The sequence below is a fragment of the Gavialis gangeticus genome, unplaced genomic scaffold (genome assembly GCF_001723915.1).
Source record: "Gavialis gangeticus isolate Ggan-Ray unplaced genomic scaffold, GavGan_comp1, whole genome shotgun sequence".
Lineage (NCBI taxonomy): Eukaryota > Metazoa > Chordata > Crocodylia > Gavialidae > Gavialis > Gavialis gangeticus.
In genome coordinates this window covers 62,612,494-62,629,194 of record NW_017729033.1, presented here as the reverse complement: position 1 = coordinate 62,629,194, position 16,701 = coordinate 62,612,494, and the positions used below count along the sequence as shown (strand labels likewise).

Below are 16,701 nucleotides of genomic sequence, written 5' to 3'. Positions count from 1 at the left end.
ACTTCCACTGTTATTATTTGGGGGGGTGGGGGGGGCAGGTATGCAGGCCTGCAAGAAGCACTGAGGCTAAATGCATGTCTGAGTGGGAGCTCAGTCTTAAACCCTATTTACATAATTAACTTACAGTCACTTTTGCTCTTTTGCAATTCCTCCTAGGAATAACAGACAGCAGAGCCCATCAACCCAATCAGTTTTTCCCGCTCCTACAGACATGTAGATGTAATTTAAAGGGTCTTTGTGGATTCATGGAGGGAACCATGATTAAGTAGCATGTATTGTGCCACAGATGTCCAAGCAAGGAATTTACAGGTATTGGGATTTATAGGATATTGGGAAGATTTAAAGTTAATTAATGCACTCATGGCAGTCTGTAATGTTATCGTAATTTAGTATTTTTACGGATGTACCTCTCTGTCTCTTCTTGAAGAGTTTCAGTACCTAGGTGGAGACATCAAAGCAGTTGTTGAAAGAGAGTGCAAACCATGAACTGCACTGGTGCAAATACAGTTGCTTACAGGTTCTGTATTGTATATTACAGAATATTACTTAACCACTATTAAAAATTCAAAAACCTCTTTTTGCTCAGTTGTTTATTTTTACAGGTGCAAAGGAGCTGTATGACTGAAGTAGAAGCTTTCATTCCCTTGTACTGTTGTGTTCAAGCTTCTGATGCACACTATTTCTAACAGACCTGAAACCACTTAAGTGAAACACTAGCCTGCCAGGAACTGAGGCAGAGGTGTGTGGGAATAGGTGAAGGAGACACACCAGCCCAGCCAATTGCTCAAATTAATGGTAAATAAGCCCAGCATTTTAGGACTTTTGTAAGCAGCTCACCACGAGCTCCAGCTAGCACCAATGACAGTTACTAACATCCTACTGGAAAAAACACTGGACCCTTTTTATTAGGTACCAACATTTCATGGCTTTTGGTTTAACTCAAAAGAACAAAGCCTTAACAGTTCTGGGGCAGGTTTTCTCCTGAGCATTGAGCTCTGCTTGTTAGGGGAGAGTAAGCACAGAAGCTGCAAGGAGCCAGTCATAGGTCCTGGATTCTAAGGGTCAGACTGTAACAATTCCAGTGGAAATTAAAGCATCCTAGGAACCAACAGTGTGGAGAACCAAACTCTGTCCTACCTCACTTCCACCTCCGCCCCCCGCAGTCCTGATCCCTGACATCCCTTACACCATTGTTCCTGCCTCCAAAGTAACAGCTGCCTGCAAGCTTTACATCTGCAGAGTTCCCATCATCCCAAGAGAGCTGTCAGCTAGCTAGTTATGGTTAGATTGGTTTCCATTGTAACACCACTGTAAAGGTGTGCCAGAGATTGTGGCTATATCTTTTGTTAAAAATTAAAAATCCTTTTATTAAATACTGAATGGAAGGAATTCATTTGCAGAATTGCCATAATTATATTTTCACAATATTGGATTTCACCTCTCTCTCAAGTATCAGCAATTTCCAAGAGGTTTCCAATTAGTCTTTCCACTGGCAAGTTTTTATTTACAAACCATTTAATTCATTTCAACTCCCTCCCTTGCATTCATTAGTTCTTGCTTCATCCTAGTTTCTGAGCTAAAGCATGTCTGCACAACATCTTGTTACACCATAACTCTGAGAAGCACCCTGTCATAAATTACGCTACTACGAGGTAATTCCATTTTCCCATTCTCCATTATAGTAGCAGAGACAGACTTCACATAAATTGGTGGCAAAATTATCTGAAGACTGCAAACGACGTAAGCAAGCATTCACAGAAAGTTTCTTTACTAGTTCCTAAGATTTAGTATGCTACTCCACGATTAGGAGACCAAGTCTAGTTTTTGAATGGCAGCAGTTATGCCCAAAAGTGCCATGTGTCACATTTAATTTTATGCACGTGCCTCTTTCAAACTGAGACTTACCATCACTGCTTCCTCTGAGTACTACATCTGGAGATGGTGTCTGCTGTGAGCGGGAGCCAAAAGAATCCAGACTGTCAAAAGAATCATCTCTGCCGTGGCGAGGCGGGGAGAGGGAATCACTGCGTTCAGAGTCCCAGCAGTCTATGTAACCGCTGTCACGAATGCTGCGTTTGGGGCTCTCGATATCCTCCGTTTCCTACACAGAAGCACAGAAGGCATCTCGTCAAAAAGCAGCTGCTTACATACAAATGAGCTTCATTATGCATCTGATAAAGTGCCTTCCTAGTGCACTAGAATCTCCTCCCTCAGAAAAAAGCTTTTCCCTTTCAAATCAAAGGCTTAAGTAGAAACAACATCTGATTTTGTGCTGATTAAGGGGAAAACCACACTTCTTAGATCAGTACAGTTACCTGAAAGAAAACTGTAAGAGGCAGGTTAATAAATTTAATCAAAACTGAAATAAACCTGAAGCTTGACTTGTCCTCCACAGTCCATAGCACACAGGCAAAATCATTAGAAGTTTAACTTCATGGCCATACTGGGTATAAGAACACTTTTTTCCAAATGCAATCCCCCGGATCTGTCTACTGTATCTGACTAGGACACCAGCCAACAGCATTTGTTGTTGTTGCTTCAGCTCAACAAAATAATGAAGCAGTGTGCCCCAGCCTCCCTCTACCTTGAAGAGAAATTCCTGTTATGAAAGAGGGATGTCTTTCTGAAGCAATCAGCAATGAAAAATATGCAAAATGCTTTTCCTGATGCCTCAGAAGAATTCAGTTGTGCTCTTTAGTCTTTGCCAGCTCCTGGCTCTGGGGGATATGAAAGCACTTGTAGCTGACCCACATGTTCAGAGCAGTGAGAACAATGGTGGTCTTTGACAGCCCTGTGATTATAAATTCTTTCCAGTGCAAGCAGCACATACTAAAACACTGAAACTCCAGCAGAGGAAAAGGTCAATGGAAGCCATCCTCACCCTAGCATTATAATAAATCCCTTGTTTCAACCAGTGTCTTACCATTAATTACAATAGCATAGGCTGAGAAAAACAAAAATAACTACTCTTGCTCAAAGATAAACCTCTGCTTTTTTCCTCCCTCAGACTAATGCTGAAAAATCAGAGATGAGGGAGACAACATCAGACTGACAGTTTGGAAATCTGAAGAGACTGGAATGCAAAACTTTTTCCTGAGCCATTTAAACATTGATTTTCAATTAAAAACACTTATATGCCAGAGTTAGTGCACAACAGCTGAGCTAAGAACGGTTCCTATCCCTTCCACAGCTCCTACTACCATTATTAGTCCTGCTAAGCAGATCAATCAACAACACAATATGATGCTGCAAATAACCTTCTCAATGAAGAATGTCTGGAGAAGCAGCTGCCAAGAAAGGGGGTAAAATACCACATGAAAGCTCCACATGCAAAAGGTTGGAGGCTCAGAAGAAAAAGTAAGATCAATAACTAATGTCCTGTAAACTTCTCAGTAAGAAAGTTAATTAGTGCTACTGCACAGTTTGCTGCCAAATACAAGCATGCATGAGAGCAAAGGTTCTTTAAGGCCAATCTAAGCCACCATAATGTGAATAAAATAGATACAGCACCAGAGTAACACTTGGGTTAAATTGTTTTAAAAAAATTAAAGCCAAACTTTAATTTAACAAGCAGCAATTTAAACCTCTATTTTTTCTCTCTCATTCCTGCCTATTAACAATATACACAAACAAAAATGCCACCAAGAACCATCATACAAATTTTAAGAAAAGTCTAGCTTTGCTGTATCAATTATACAAATGAAAGAACTGAACAACCCTGTTCAAATCCTTTCGTCTGTTTTTTCCAAAATGATCCAAAATCTTTTCCTAAATCCAAATGCTTTACAGCTCCTCATCTCTACATACCAAGCAGCTACATTCAATCCTCCAGCACATTTCCATTTTAAAGTAACGTGTTTGATTGTCATGGAAACGCTGAAACTGCAGCGAGGATCGAAATCAGATGCACTGTTCTGAAGTACAAATTGAAAAAGCCATTCTTCATTCACAATGTTTTAAAGTTTGAAACACCTTTAAAACAATGTAAGTGTGAATTTTTGGAACCCTCCCCCCATTTTCATTAGTCCGTTAACATTAATTCAGTTTATTTTTTATCTGTAACTCACCAGGAATTAAGTGGGCAAAGGAATAAGCCAGACTGACAAGACAGATTCTTGTAATTCATATGTAAACATGTCCTGCTTAGCTCTCCCCTTGGCATCTCATTCACCCAATAGATTTGTCTGATAGATATTTTTTCTAATTCTGAACATGTGTGTTATCTATTGGATTGCACCCACTCTAAGTTTATTATTTACATCTGTATTGCAATACTTTGTGAAGAGATAATCTTATAAACTACCACAATGCACTGGTCTAGCAGGCCCATCTGGTAAAAATCTCTGCATAACCATGTGGTAGTAAAAGTATAACAATTACCATATTTTAAATACATTTGCAAAACATTCTACATATTTTTTCAAACTGCTGAATATATTTAGCATATTATGAATTAATCATTTAGCCTTCAGTTTAAAAGAGTAGAAGAGTTTATAATAACATGGGTAAAATATCAAAAATAACACCTGAATGTCTTAAAAATAAGACAGGGTGGTTCACTCAGTAAGGGACTGAGGACAGCATGCATTTGATTATGCAAAAAAAACTTACCATAACTGGGTGTAATGGTGGTAATTACTCATCCTGAACCCTCACTTGTTGTCAGTGCTATTAAAATTTAGTGGAAACAGACTGGCAGAGAATGTGGTTTACTGTTTATAAGTTGTCATCTAAGCAACTAGCCACTGTCAATGCACCAGAATGCTCCAAAGTATAATTAAAATGTTTCAACTTACAATAAATATCTTTTAAAGTAACACAAAGAAGAATCTATATGGATCAGAGGGGAATCTGGGATGGCCAGTGACTTTTGCAATAGCACCTTCCATACAGTCACCTATGAGGGGATACCTCATCTTGGCTGTAGTTTCTACTTTTCCAGTGCATAACATTCAAGCTTCTTGCTTGTCTTCTACCTACAGAATTCTACCCCCCTCTGCTGAGCTTGGCTAATGATACTAGCCACTCTACACTTTTATCTTCTCATTCCACAAATGTTTCTGGACTTTATTCCAAACTGCCTCCTTCACAAGAGAGAGGCATTTTTCCTTGAGTCAATCCATATGTTACCTTCTCCTCTTCCAAATTTCCCTCAGTGTCCCTTCTTCTGACCACAGAAAGCTAGACAATTAGACACAGCTTACCAGAGGAGGAGCAGACCGTAGATTATACATGATAAATACAAGCATGAATAAACTGTGTCATGAAACACAAATGACATGTACCAAACCATACTTTGACTATTCTGCTTTTGTGTGTTAGCCTACTTCCTCTCCATCTGGGGGTTGGTTTGTTATTCTTGGGTCTTTCAGAGGGCAAATCCTTCAGATCAGGACTACATTTTCCCTCCTGTGTCTCCACACTACTGAATATATTTGCATCACTACCACAAACATAAAAGTAAATAATAATGAGATTCAGTTTGTCACATGGTTCATGAGTGATTCATGCAGGACGTTTCAAATGAAGGTTAATAAATCTTCGCTGCTCACCCCATTGTCAGGTATGCAGCACAGAGAAAATATATCAGAGAAAAACAAGAGGATTTTTTCATAGAAAATATTTCAAAACTTCTTCAGGATTATTTTTTGTAAAGCCAGATGCTTCAATTACCATAAGCCCTCCTACGCAGAGTTCAGAGGACATTCTCCCTCCCCTAGAGAGTGAGCCACGAGTGATTTAGAAACAGTTTGAGATCTCATGTCCTTTCAGGGAAAGGATCCAGCATTGGGTATGACAGAGTGATGGTGCTGGTTCTCTACCTTCCTCTGTCTCCAAACTTTATCTCCACAAGATCATAAGATAATAATCTGAAGCCTTGGCGTTTTTATGCACAGTAAAGGAGTATAGGACTTAATATACCTAGTGCTTATATCTGACACTTTTTTGTGGGTGAGCCAAGGTGGAGGGGAAGAGGAAAAAGGAAGAAAACAACTCTTTGAAAGGCTGATGTAATACAAACATTATTCTTAGAAACTGCTCAGGATTTTAGAACGATGGATAAAATTCAGGACAATGGATAAGCACTCTCAGTAATGTAGCTGAAGACATCTTAAATTTAATCTATTCCATTTATGTAATTTACATGTACACAATGCAGCTATTGCTTTATGGCTGATTTCCCTTGGCTCATTCTACCCACCCTCCTGTGCATGCTTTCCACCCCCACTTTTTCTTCTATACCTCCCCCCAAAATAAATAGACAATTTTTTTCTCTTAACTTATTCCTCTGGCTAGGTTCACACAGCCAGTAGGCTCCCCTAAAGAAGATGGCTCAAGGAGGAAGAGAATCAGCTTATCCTAAAGCTTTGTCATCCCACTAGAAAGTACAGGAAAGTAGGAACTACTGCATGTTGGCCAAGTGCATTCCTACTCTTCAGGGGTATAATACAGGGGTATAATTTCCTGGATCTGCCAGCAAGACAAACAACAACAGGGAGCAATGAGTCAAGAGCAATGACTAACTGATCATGCTTACAAGCTGCCAACTGGAAAGAGATAGACTACCATATACCTTGTAAGCCAGGTAGAATAAGTGTCTTTTTTTTTTTTTTTTTTTTGAGGTAATGGATGAAAAAAATGTTCTGTGCTAGAGAAGGCACAGTCCCCATATGTGGTTAGTGAGTTAATTACTGTCAAGGTGACCCCAGCACAGCTTCAGACTCAGTCCAGGAAGGTGTACCAATATTCGCTACAGCTCAGGGTAAATGTCCTAAGCCTTGTTTCAGGGGATTGCTTTGTGCTAGCCAGCATGACACAGCTGACCTGTAGGAAGAGTGATCATTATCTGCACTGGCCTCATGCTAGCAGCAAGACCTGAAGGGTCTGCAAACCAATCCCCCAATCCATTTTCAGCAAGTATTTAGAATTTGGCAAATGCAGATTATCAAAGTTCTCTTGCCTGTGAAGCATATACTCATTCCCTCCCCAAGCCTCTGTGGCTTTATCTGTCTACTGAAACAGTATATACTTTGCTTTGAACGTTGTAATGAAGCTGAAAACAGGATAAGGAAAGAGCTATCCATAAAGCTTTATGCTAAGACATCTTTTCTTTAAGCTGATCTTCCTGGGCTAGGCAACTCTGTACTGCTAACTTTAGTTACTACTTGCAATAAACTGGCACATTCTTTTAAAGTAAGTTGCATACAATTTCCCATCTTCTTCCATCCATCCTTCTCCATTCAACTGGTAATGGACAACTTAATTTCCCATGAATGGCAAATTCAGCTTGCTATACACAACAAATTCCTGGTCAAGAGCAAACTGCTCATCCACCTGACTCTTCCTGTTCCTATGACTAGTCAAGGGTCTGCTCTATATATTAGGGCAATGCAGAGCACCGCGAACTCTGAAAGCTGAGGATGGCTGACATTTTAAAACTGAGACATAAGAGTCTAAAAAAAAATATGAAAATTAAGGTATAATTTTCAAGTCCTTTGTTGGCAACTGCTGCACCTTTAATCCTACCAGTAAAAATCACCTGCCAATATGTATTAACATTTTAGTACTTCCAAAACGTTACTTAGGAACTCATTCAATAGCCCACTATTCCTACTCTACTTCCACAATAATGGACACTAAACAGAACTTTTGTGACATATGAATCTTTAACCAATGAAAAGCTAATGTGCATTCATCAAAATGAACAAGAATTACCTTTCTCATCTGTGCCAGCAATCCTTCAAATTCCCTCAGGTTCAGTGCTGCTCCATTATACGAAGTGCAACTGTTTGCTGCTTTCCCCAGCCAATAAATGGTGACTAATACCTGCAGAAGTTAATAAGCTTTAATTGAAGCCATGTACCCAATTACTTTCCTTAATTTACTTTTCCTAAGTATCTCTAATTAATTTCAAATTACACAGAATAACTGGCAGAGTTGAGGATCTATTAGAGATCTGAGTTCCAAGTTTTACATAAGGACAGATCTGTCAATAATTAAAAGTAAATATGAGGCATTTATCAAAGGTAAAATAATACTAGAGAATTTGGTGCGACACATTACAGCTTAATGAAAAATGTATAAAAATTTAATATCATGTAATGTCTGGCTGGAAAAAGGTAGCAGACATAAATTTCACTGTTAAAAAACTGCAGCACTCAAATGTGCTACGCAAAGAGAGCTCTAAAAGAACCACTTTCTAATAATGCAAGTTGCTATTACTTTTACATTTTTTTTCCATGACATTTTCACCTGTTTAATTCCAACACACATGACAGCTTGATTCACAAAAGATTAGTTTAGTAGAATCACAGGAAAGCAAGGCTGGAAGGGGCCTCAGGAAGTCATACAATCCAACCTTCTGCTCCATCATCCTTAACTAAACCATCCCAGCATTTGTCTAGCCCAGTGAACCCTGGAACTGGGGAGTGCCTAGGCTGCTAAGATTGAAGCACAACATTAGTACTGTTAGGAGTGCAAACACCCATGCATGTTTCATAAGATAAATGCAGAGATTTCAAATAGGATTGCATAGTTAAAAGTGTTCTCTTTCTGAGTTTCTTTCCAACAAAATAACTGCTTCATTCTTCTTCCATAGTTAAAAAGAAAGTGAAGCCTAGGTGGTGCCTTGAATCTAACAAGGGATGCTTCGAGTCTAAAAAAGGTTGACAATCACTAGTCTAACCTGTTTTTAAAAGCTTCCAGTGCTGGGAATTCCACAACCCTTCGGGCAACCTGTTCTAATGCTTAATTACCTCACAATGAGTTTTTCCCAATATCCAACTTAAATTTTCTTTGCTCGTTTTAAGCAATGAAAACTGCAGGCAACTTGTCCAGTTGCCTGCAGCCCACAAAATTGTTTATCATGATTCTCTGCATAACCACCCGTTAGGTATGCGAAGACTGTTATCAAATCCCTCCTTCATTTTACCAGACTAAATAGCCCCAGTTTCCAATCCAACCTTCTCTCACAAGTCACCTTGCCCAAAATGGTTTTTGTTCTCCACTTGATTCTTTCCAATTTGTCCACATCCCTCAAACAGTGACACTCAACCTTTTGGCCTCACAGGTCAGATAAGTGTCATAGGGCCTGTCTCTGGGATGGATTGGGCGCTAGGGCTTTGCGCTGCCCGCTCCCTGCCCTGTGCTGATATTGGGTCCTGGGGGCCCAGCACTACCCATTCCCTCTTCCTATGCACTGGGATTGGATCCCAGGGGCCTGGTGCCTAGTACCCTGCCCACCCCCTACATGCTGGGATTGGGTCCTGTAGGTCCAGCACCACCCATCTTCCAGCTCCCCACACTGGGATTGTGCCCTGGGGCCCTGTACCATCCCCACTTGCCTTTATTCACTAGGTTCAAGTACAGGACCTGGGGCTCCTTGTGGGTTTGGAAATTTAGCAGAAGAACATGCAGCCAAATTTCCAGGCCCATGGGGAGCCCCACAAGCTGGTTAACATAGTGCTGCAGGTCAGATCTGGCCCACAGCCTGGTGGCTGAGCATCCATGCTCCTAAAGAATGATGCCCAAATCTGGATACAGGACTCTAGGTAACATTTCACTAGTGATGAGAGTGAAAGAATCACTTCCCTTGACTTGTAAGCAATGCACCAGCTCATACCATTCAGCTTACTATTGACTTCTTGCCAACAAGAACACACTATATACTTATATTAAAGTTTATGGTCCATTCTCACCCCCAGGTCCTTTTCTGCAGTACTTCAACCTTGCCAGCTGTTCCCGTCGGTAAATGCAATTGGTCTATCTTAAAGTCAAGGACTTTGCACCTGTCCTTGAATTTCATTTGATTAATTTCAGACCATCTCTCCCATTGATCCAGGTCATTCCTAATCCTATCCTCCAAAACATCTGCAACTCCACCCACCTTGATACCACCTGCAAATTTGTTAAAGTATACACTTAATCCTATCTTCTAGTCTGGATCATTAATGAAGACAAAATACAGTAGCAGACCCAGGACAGACCGCTGGGATACTCCGTCATTGCCTCCTCCCCTTGTTTTAATCAGTACTAATGAATAATGAATTTGAAACAGTAAGTTAAATAATATTAAGTAGTAGATTTCAAATGTATTGTCACAATACTATGTTAGTATAGCAGTACTGCATCACAAGCATGAAATAATGCATGTTATAAAATAATGCAAAATAAAAAAATTCAAAGTGGAATTTCCCCCTAGTTTTTTTCTTAACTTAGAAAAAGAACAGTGGAAATGTCATCTAAATGGGTAAAATCATGTGAAAAGCTTTGATTTTTTTAACCAGATTTTTTTCCTGACCAAAAAAAGAGTCCAGACAAAGTCTTCCAGCCCAGCATTTCTCAGTACATAACCATGTCATGGAAAAATCACTCTTGTTAACAAGTTAAATGAAAACACTTGCAGACAAAATGGTGTTAGCAGCCAGGAGGGCTGTCCAGTTCATTTTCCTGCCCAATGTTGCAAGGAAGTTTATGCTATTTTTGTTTATATGCCAGGATTATCTCCTCCCCGCTTCTTCATCTGGGGATGAAAAATATCTTTCCAGTGTCACATTAACAGGCAATTTTGACCTACAACATAGGAAGATGCATTGGAAATTTCTCCATTACAAAGAAAGATGCTTCCCAAAACAAAGCTGTCTTGCTTGTAAGAACAACACATTTATACAAAAAACTTTTAGCTAATTTCCTCAAGACAGACACCCAAAATGTCACTGAACTGAGATATTGTATCTTAATATGCTTGAAGAGGAAGCTACTTCTCTGCTGATGACAGGAGAAATAATATAAAATAATTGTGCATATTTACCTGTAGCCATGATTACTGGCTTGAAAAATTATTAGGAGACAGTCTTGGCATTTCCTTACAGTCTCTAGGGAGGGATGTCAGCCAAAGACAAATTGAATTCACAGTAGTTAACAGCTGACAGAAGAGCCAGAAGGTTTGTTTGGCTTTAGAAATAACTAACTCTAGGATTAACAAAGTTCAGGCATTTCTTCTTTATTCTGCAATTACAGAATTATTACTACTGCCACCAATTTAAATCAGCAAGAAATCAAGATTAAACAGAACTGCCCACTCTGCCTTTAAAAGTGCATGTTGCTTGGAAATTCAATGAGAAAGCTAGCAAGTCTAACGGGAAATTAGTGCTCAGCAATTTATAGCTACATACAAAGAACACAGTCTGGCTTATATGCATATATTCTTGAAATACTTTGTATAGCTTTACTTTTGTCCATTTTATGCTAAGGTCAAAACAATGTAGTTTTTGATGCATGTCAGCCAGAGTGGCTAGTTAAAACTGGACAGACAGAAGATTTGTGTCCTTATTGTAATTAGAAACAAAGCAGTTCTATTTGTTTTTGCAAAGATGTTGCATAGGTTTTGTAAATTAGTTAGTGTAGAACTTTACAGAAAACCCACCATTTTAACTTTTACAGTCTAAATTCTCATTTAGTATAAACTCAGGTTTATCCTGAGAGGAAAGTAATGCAAATTATTTACTTACATTTTTCAGCTTCCTGCTATAGTCAATATTCCTGCATGCAATAAGAAAGAAAAAAAGGGGGGGGGAGGGTGGAAAATCAGAAAGCAGACACTTTCCAAGAGCATATATGCAGCAGATCACGTGTTTCCTCAGCATAAGCCTACAGGATGCTTCTGGTTGGAAACAGGAAAACTAAGACGATATGGTGCACTTATTTATTAGTTGATAATGCTGGATTATTTTGCCACCATGACCACAATCACTAAATTAGAATGCTTTCCCTGTAAAAGAAAAATAGGTTTGCAGCAGTCCCTCAGTAATGTAAGCCACTGCCAAGAGTGTTTCATTTATACAGAGCTGCTGATTTGGGGAAAAGGAGGCCTAAGCCCTGAAATCTACTCTATAATAATTCAAGGATTAATTTCTGCCCTGTAGTATGAAACACATAGGAAGGAACTACATACACAAAGGTCAAGGAAGAATTCAGCTCCAGATTTAAATACAGCAAGTCTCAATAGGAAAGTGAACATGCAGAGAGAGAGAGAGAGAGAGAGAGAGAGAGAGAGAGAGAGAGAGAGAGAGAGAGAGAGGAAACAGTAAGAAGACGCTGCAAAAACAGTCTTCTCTACTTCTCCTCTGTTGTAAGATGTAAATTCCTAAAGCAGAAAATGTATTTAGAATGTGCAAAGAGGAGAGCACTTTTCACACTAAGCCAATATACTCCTGGGCCAGATTTCCTCAACACAGCTGGAAGATTTAAGTTAGGAATTGTAAAGTATGAAGTTGGTTGTACAAACACAAACTACACCTCAGCTTTAATTTATGCTGGAGAAAGAAACTTTTTGTAGAATAGAACCTAGAGAAATGGATCTTGTTTGAATGTTGTACAAACAAATAAAAGTGGCATGCATTAAGCGGAGACTGTCCCCAGGCTGGTAATAAGCACTAACTCCATTAAATACTCTATTAAGTCAACTGAGTACATTTTCTCGCTGGAGAAATCAAAAAGGTCATACATTTATGTGAATATTGAAAGCCCAGAAAATGAAAAACATTCAAATAATTTTTCTTGATCCCAAAACTTGTGGCACATACATGCTAAGAAAGCTAAATGGTGTTCATACTTTTTCATACTAAAATTGCACTGGAAAAGAAAGTATAAGTAATCAACTCTGAAAATCTTTAAAGCATTAGATCATGTATTTTGTAGCTGGATAATCTAAAAATTGGACTAAATAGGGCATACTTCACTTAGAACACATAAGAAAGATACCTAAAAACTAAAAATACACTTTTATCTTAGTTATGTAGTGATGCCATAGGTTTATTTTTGTAACATTGAATTCACGCCATCATTGCTATAATAAACAAACACTGAAACTCACAGCAGACAGAGGCATAGGATTCTGTTCCTTGTTTTGACGTCTAGTTTACAGAAGACAGCTATGGACATTTTTCACTGAAAGAGTAATGAATTTGGCTTCCATATCTAGCTCAGTTGCCCACCATTAACTTGGAGATTGCAGGGATGGTGGTTGATTTCTACAGCTGCCTTGCTTGAAGGGTTTCATGAGTCAGCCATGCCAAATCAATCTACCATTGTGCTTAAGTGTGGGTTTTCCCTGGTCTCCACAGTTGCATCCTTTTGGTTTAACTCAGGGCTGTCTAACTTTGAAGCAGCTGGGGGCTGCATGTTGCACAGGCCATGTCAGCAAGCACCTCTGGGTTATACCTGCCCCACTGCACTGTGCACATGGGCAGATGCTCTCCCCCAGCACTACATACATAGGCAGTCCCCACCTCAAGTCCCTCACTGCCCTCTGCGGTGGGCTCCCACAGAGCCATGGCCTGTGCCACTCCAAACTCTGGTTTTAATTTTGAAAACTTGAATTTGTCTGGATAGCACTTGGGTGCTCTCAAGCCTACCTAGCTTTTACTATAAAAAGGAGGTAGAAATGGAGAACTCCTGAAATTTAGAAAAGTATGGAAACTACTGTGCTAACATGGATACATCGGATACATCTGAATAAGATTTAGTTAAAATAACCTTTGCAGTTAAGTGAAGCAAAGCAAAGCCCTTCACTCAGCTCAACAGCATTTCTTTGTCTGTAAAGCAATACGTTTTGAATATCACATCTGATCAATCCCCAGGTATCAGAGAGTGCTCTAGACAGCTGTGGGCAAAACACCAATTTCATGAAAATGGAAAAACCAGAAACCTCGATCTCCTCTGCTGTAAATGACAGGAAATTCTTGTTTGTTTTTAGTGCTCTCATTGCCCTAGTCTGTCTTGATGGGATGATCTTTGAAAGGAACAACGGCCCAATTGTTAGGGAAGAATCCTGGGATTTGAATAACCCAGGCTAAAATTTGTGCTGTCTCAGATTGTGTGGGGAGAGCTTGAACAAGTCACTCACTCACTCTGTGCCTCAGTTCTCCATCTGTAATATGGGATTAATATTTTCTAATTTCACAGAGATTTTGTGGATAAACACTGATAGCCAAGGATTAGATACACTTTATAATAAACAGAGGCCATAAAATTACCACTGTTGAGCAAATGTAAATGATTTCCTTAACAATTCAGCAGAACAGCTTTGCCTGCCAAAGTTCTTAGCATCTGTGTGCCACATTATAGGCTTCAGGAAAATCTTTCATGTTGTAATTTGTATTGCTCTGGCTGAATGTTACTTTTCATTCTCATAGTTTACACAAGAAGTCTCATGCCCAAATGAAAAACTTGGTAAGATTATTCTACAATATATTGTTCTCATCAGAAAATGAACTGTCTACACCTTTTTCTGCAGAGACTGTGGAGGCTTCTATCAGTTGTTCAAAATTACTGATCAGTCTCATAAAACATCTTGAAAACAGTTTAATTGAAATGGCAAGGCCTTTTTTCAGCCCACACAGCTCACTAATTAAACAGACAAGAAAATGTTATCATTCTAGATTGTTTGTTAACAGTTTATTTTTGTCTAAAGTAAAACAGGATTTTAAAGCATTCTGTTCAATCTGACTGACAATAAAGAAAAAATTCCCTCTCAGAGGAAGCAGCTAGTTTTGAACAAGATGGTCTAATCTTGACAACACCACGCATTCTGCAAGCTTAGTTCCTATGTTAGCTTTATGTAGATGCTGATATTCGTATACCTTTTAGTTCATTTTTTAATGCCTACAATTAAACTGCATATAACATGGCATTAAGACTGCCTATACATGTGCTCAGGGGCAGGTAGGGAGGGGTGTTTCAATTAAAGCTATTCCCAGAGAGCCACTCTAATTAAAACACCTCACCATCATGTGTATTAAGCCCCTGTGGGTTTAAAAATGGTCACAGAATGCTTTATCTAAATCTCATTCAACCCCTGCAGGGTCTTACACATATGATGATGAGGCCACGTGGAAGCATTCTAATTAGAATGAGGAACAGACTCAATAAATCGAGACTCCTCTGATGTGTTCTAATTAGAATGCAAGCCAACATGTGTATAGGCACTCTAAAGCTTTAAATACAAACTGCTGTTATACTTACTTGACTGTTACTCTATTTGATGCGTCTTGAAGATCTCCTGGATCAAAAAGTTGAGATTCTTTAAGACCCAGCTCCTTGCAGCCTCTTAAGAATAAGATGATATTGTCCTGAAATTAGACAAACAAAATTCAACTCTTCTTTAACACAGGAAATTCTCCCAATGAATCAACCCCTGGCACTCTGGCTGACCTAAATGAATGGATAATTCCCAGTGGCTTAACCCACCAAGTCTAGGCATTATAGAAGCATTATAAAAATCTCACTTTCTTTGACATTTCCAGAGGGAAAAAAACCTGCATACTTCATTTAAAAAGAAAAATCTGTAACAAAAAATAGTTCAAGTAGTTCTCTTTTGCAGGAATCAAACAGCAATATATGTCCACATACAAAACTGCTGTTAATTTCCAAATAGGTTATGTCAACTGCTTGCAACCCTTTAGCACATTACATAGTACCTGTCTAATGTTCAGTCTTGAAGCAACCAAGAAGAGAAGGCATGTAACAGTAAATCACTATTTTATGTATGCTGTTGATTTACAGCATGCTTTTGTGATTTGTATATTGTTAACTGCTCCTTGTTAGTATAATTAGCCCTTTCCTCCTTCCTCAGGTAGACAAAGATTAGGAGGAGAGAGCTGAACCCTTCTTCTTCAGAGGTGTCAAGGTGTAAAACTGCAACAAACAAGGAAAGACACCATAGGATTGGAAGGGACCACCCAGATCACTTAGTCCATTACTCTGAAACCTCAGATCTCCATGTAATAGATAACAAGTCCAAAAGTGTCCAAAAGAACACTCTTTCTAGACACTCTTAGGCATAAACCACAGAGCACTGGACTTTTTCATGACAAACTTAGGACCTTTTTGTACTAAAGAGCTGATCCTCATAAAGAACAATGTGCCCCAGGAGGAGAGCAGGAGAGATCAAGGACACTATCACAGGGATGCAAATCATTGGTAGTTAAGTAAAAACTGCACCAATCTAATTAAACCAGTGTTCATTCAGGGATATACACTCTTATGGAGACTTGAGAGGCTCGTTTTATTTTATCTTAAACCAATACATACAAACCTTTTCCAACCAAAATGAAAGTGAGCATACATGGATTAGTACTGATTAAACTAAGCCAAAAATGCACACCTTTTGGAAAAATACACCTCTAAAGTCATTGCAGACAAAGGATCAGCTGTAGCAGAACATCAGGAAAATCCAAAAGGGTTTGAGTGGGTGACTGAAGGTTGGATATGGGGTTAAAGACTGAAAGAATTACTTAATCTAAACCCTCATCTCTTCTGTACATTAAGATGACTTGTCACCTGACTAGCTGGAGGGAAACAGTGAAGCCATAAGGTATGCCCAATCATTAGAGAAGCATCTTGAATTTCAAAAATAAGCTAAAGGGGAAGAACGGCAAAAATCTATGGGGAGACAGAAGAGGAGACAATTTTTCACCTTGCCCTAAAGCCCTCCTCATCTACTGCTCTTTGAGGGGAAGCAATTATAGATTAGAGTTCTCAAAACTGTCATATTTGCTTGCGCCTGTGCTTACATTCCTGGGGAAAATCTACAAATAAGCACAAAATTTTTTTTATTTTTTTCCAGTGTACAGTGATCAACAAGTTAATTGGCTGGACACTTAGGACACCAACATGGGTGAACATGAAGCTGGTTTTACC

General features: G+C 39.1%; 1 protein-coding gene across 7 annotated transcripts in view; it reads right to left on the bottom strand.

The window, feature by feature from the left end:
* LIMCH1 (LIM and calponin homology domains 1) overlaps positions 1 to 16,701 on the bottom strand; it is a 344,316-nt gene that overhangs the window by 108,870 nt on the left and 218,745 nt on the right. For all 7 annotated transcript variants that reach the window (XM_019526040.1, XM_019526041.1, XM_019526042.1 and 4 more), the window contains exons 4-7: positions 15,025 to 15,131; positions 11,511 to 11,541; positions 7,717 to 7,827; positions 1,906 to 2,101 (exon numbers count right to left, since the gene is read on the bottom strand). In XM_019526040.1, the coding sequence (XP_019381585.1) occupies positions 1,906 to 2,101; positions 7,717 to 7,827; positions 11,511 to 11,541; positions 15,025 to 15,131 (445 nt within the window). The remainder of the gene's footprint in view (positions 1 to 1,905; positions 2,102 to 7,716; positions 7,828 to 11,510; positions 11,542 to 15,024; positions 15,132 to 16,701) is intronic.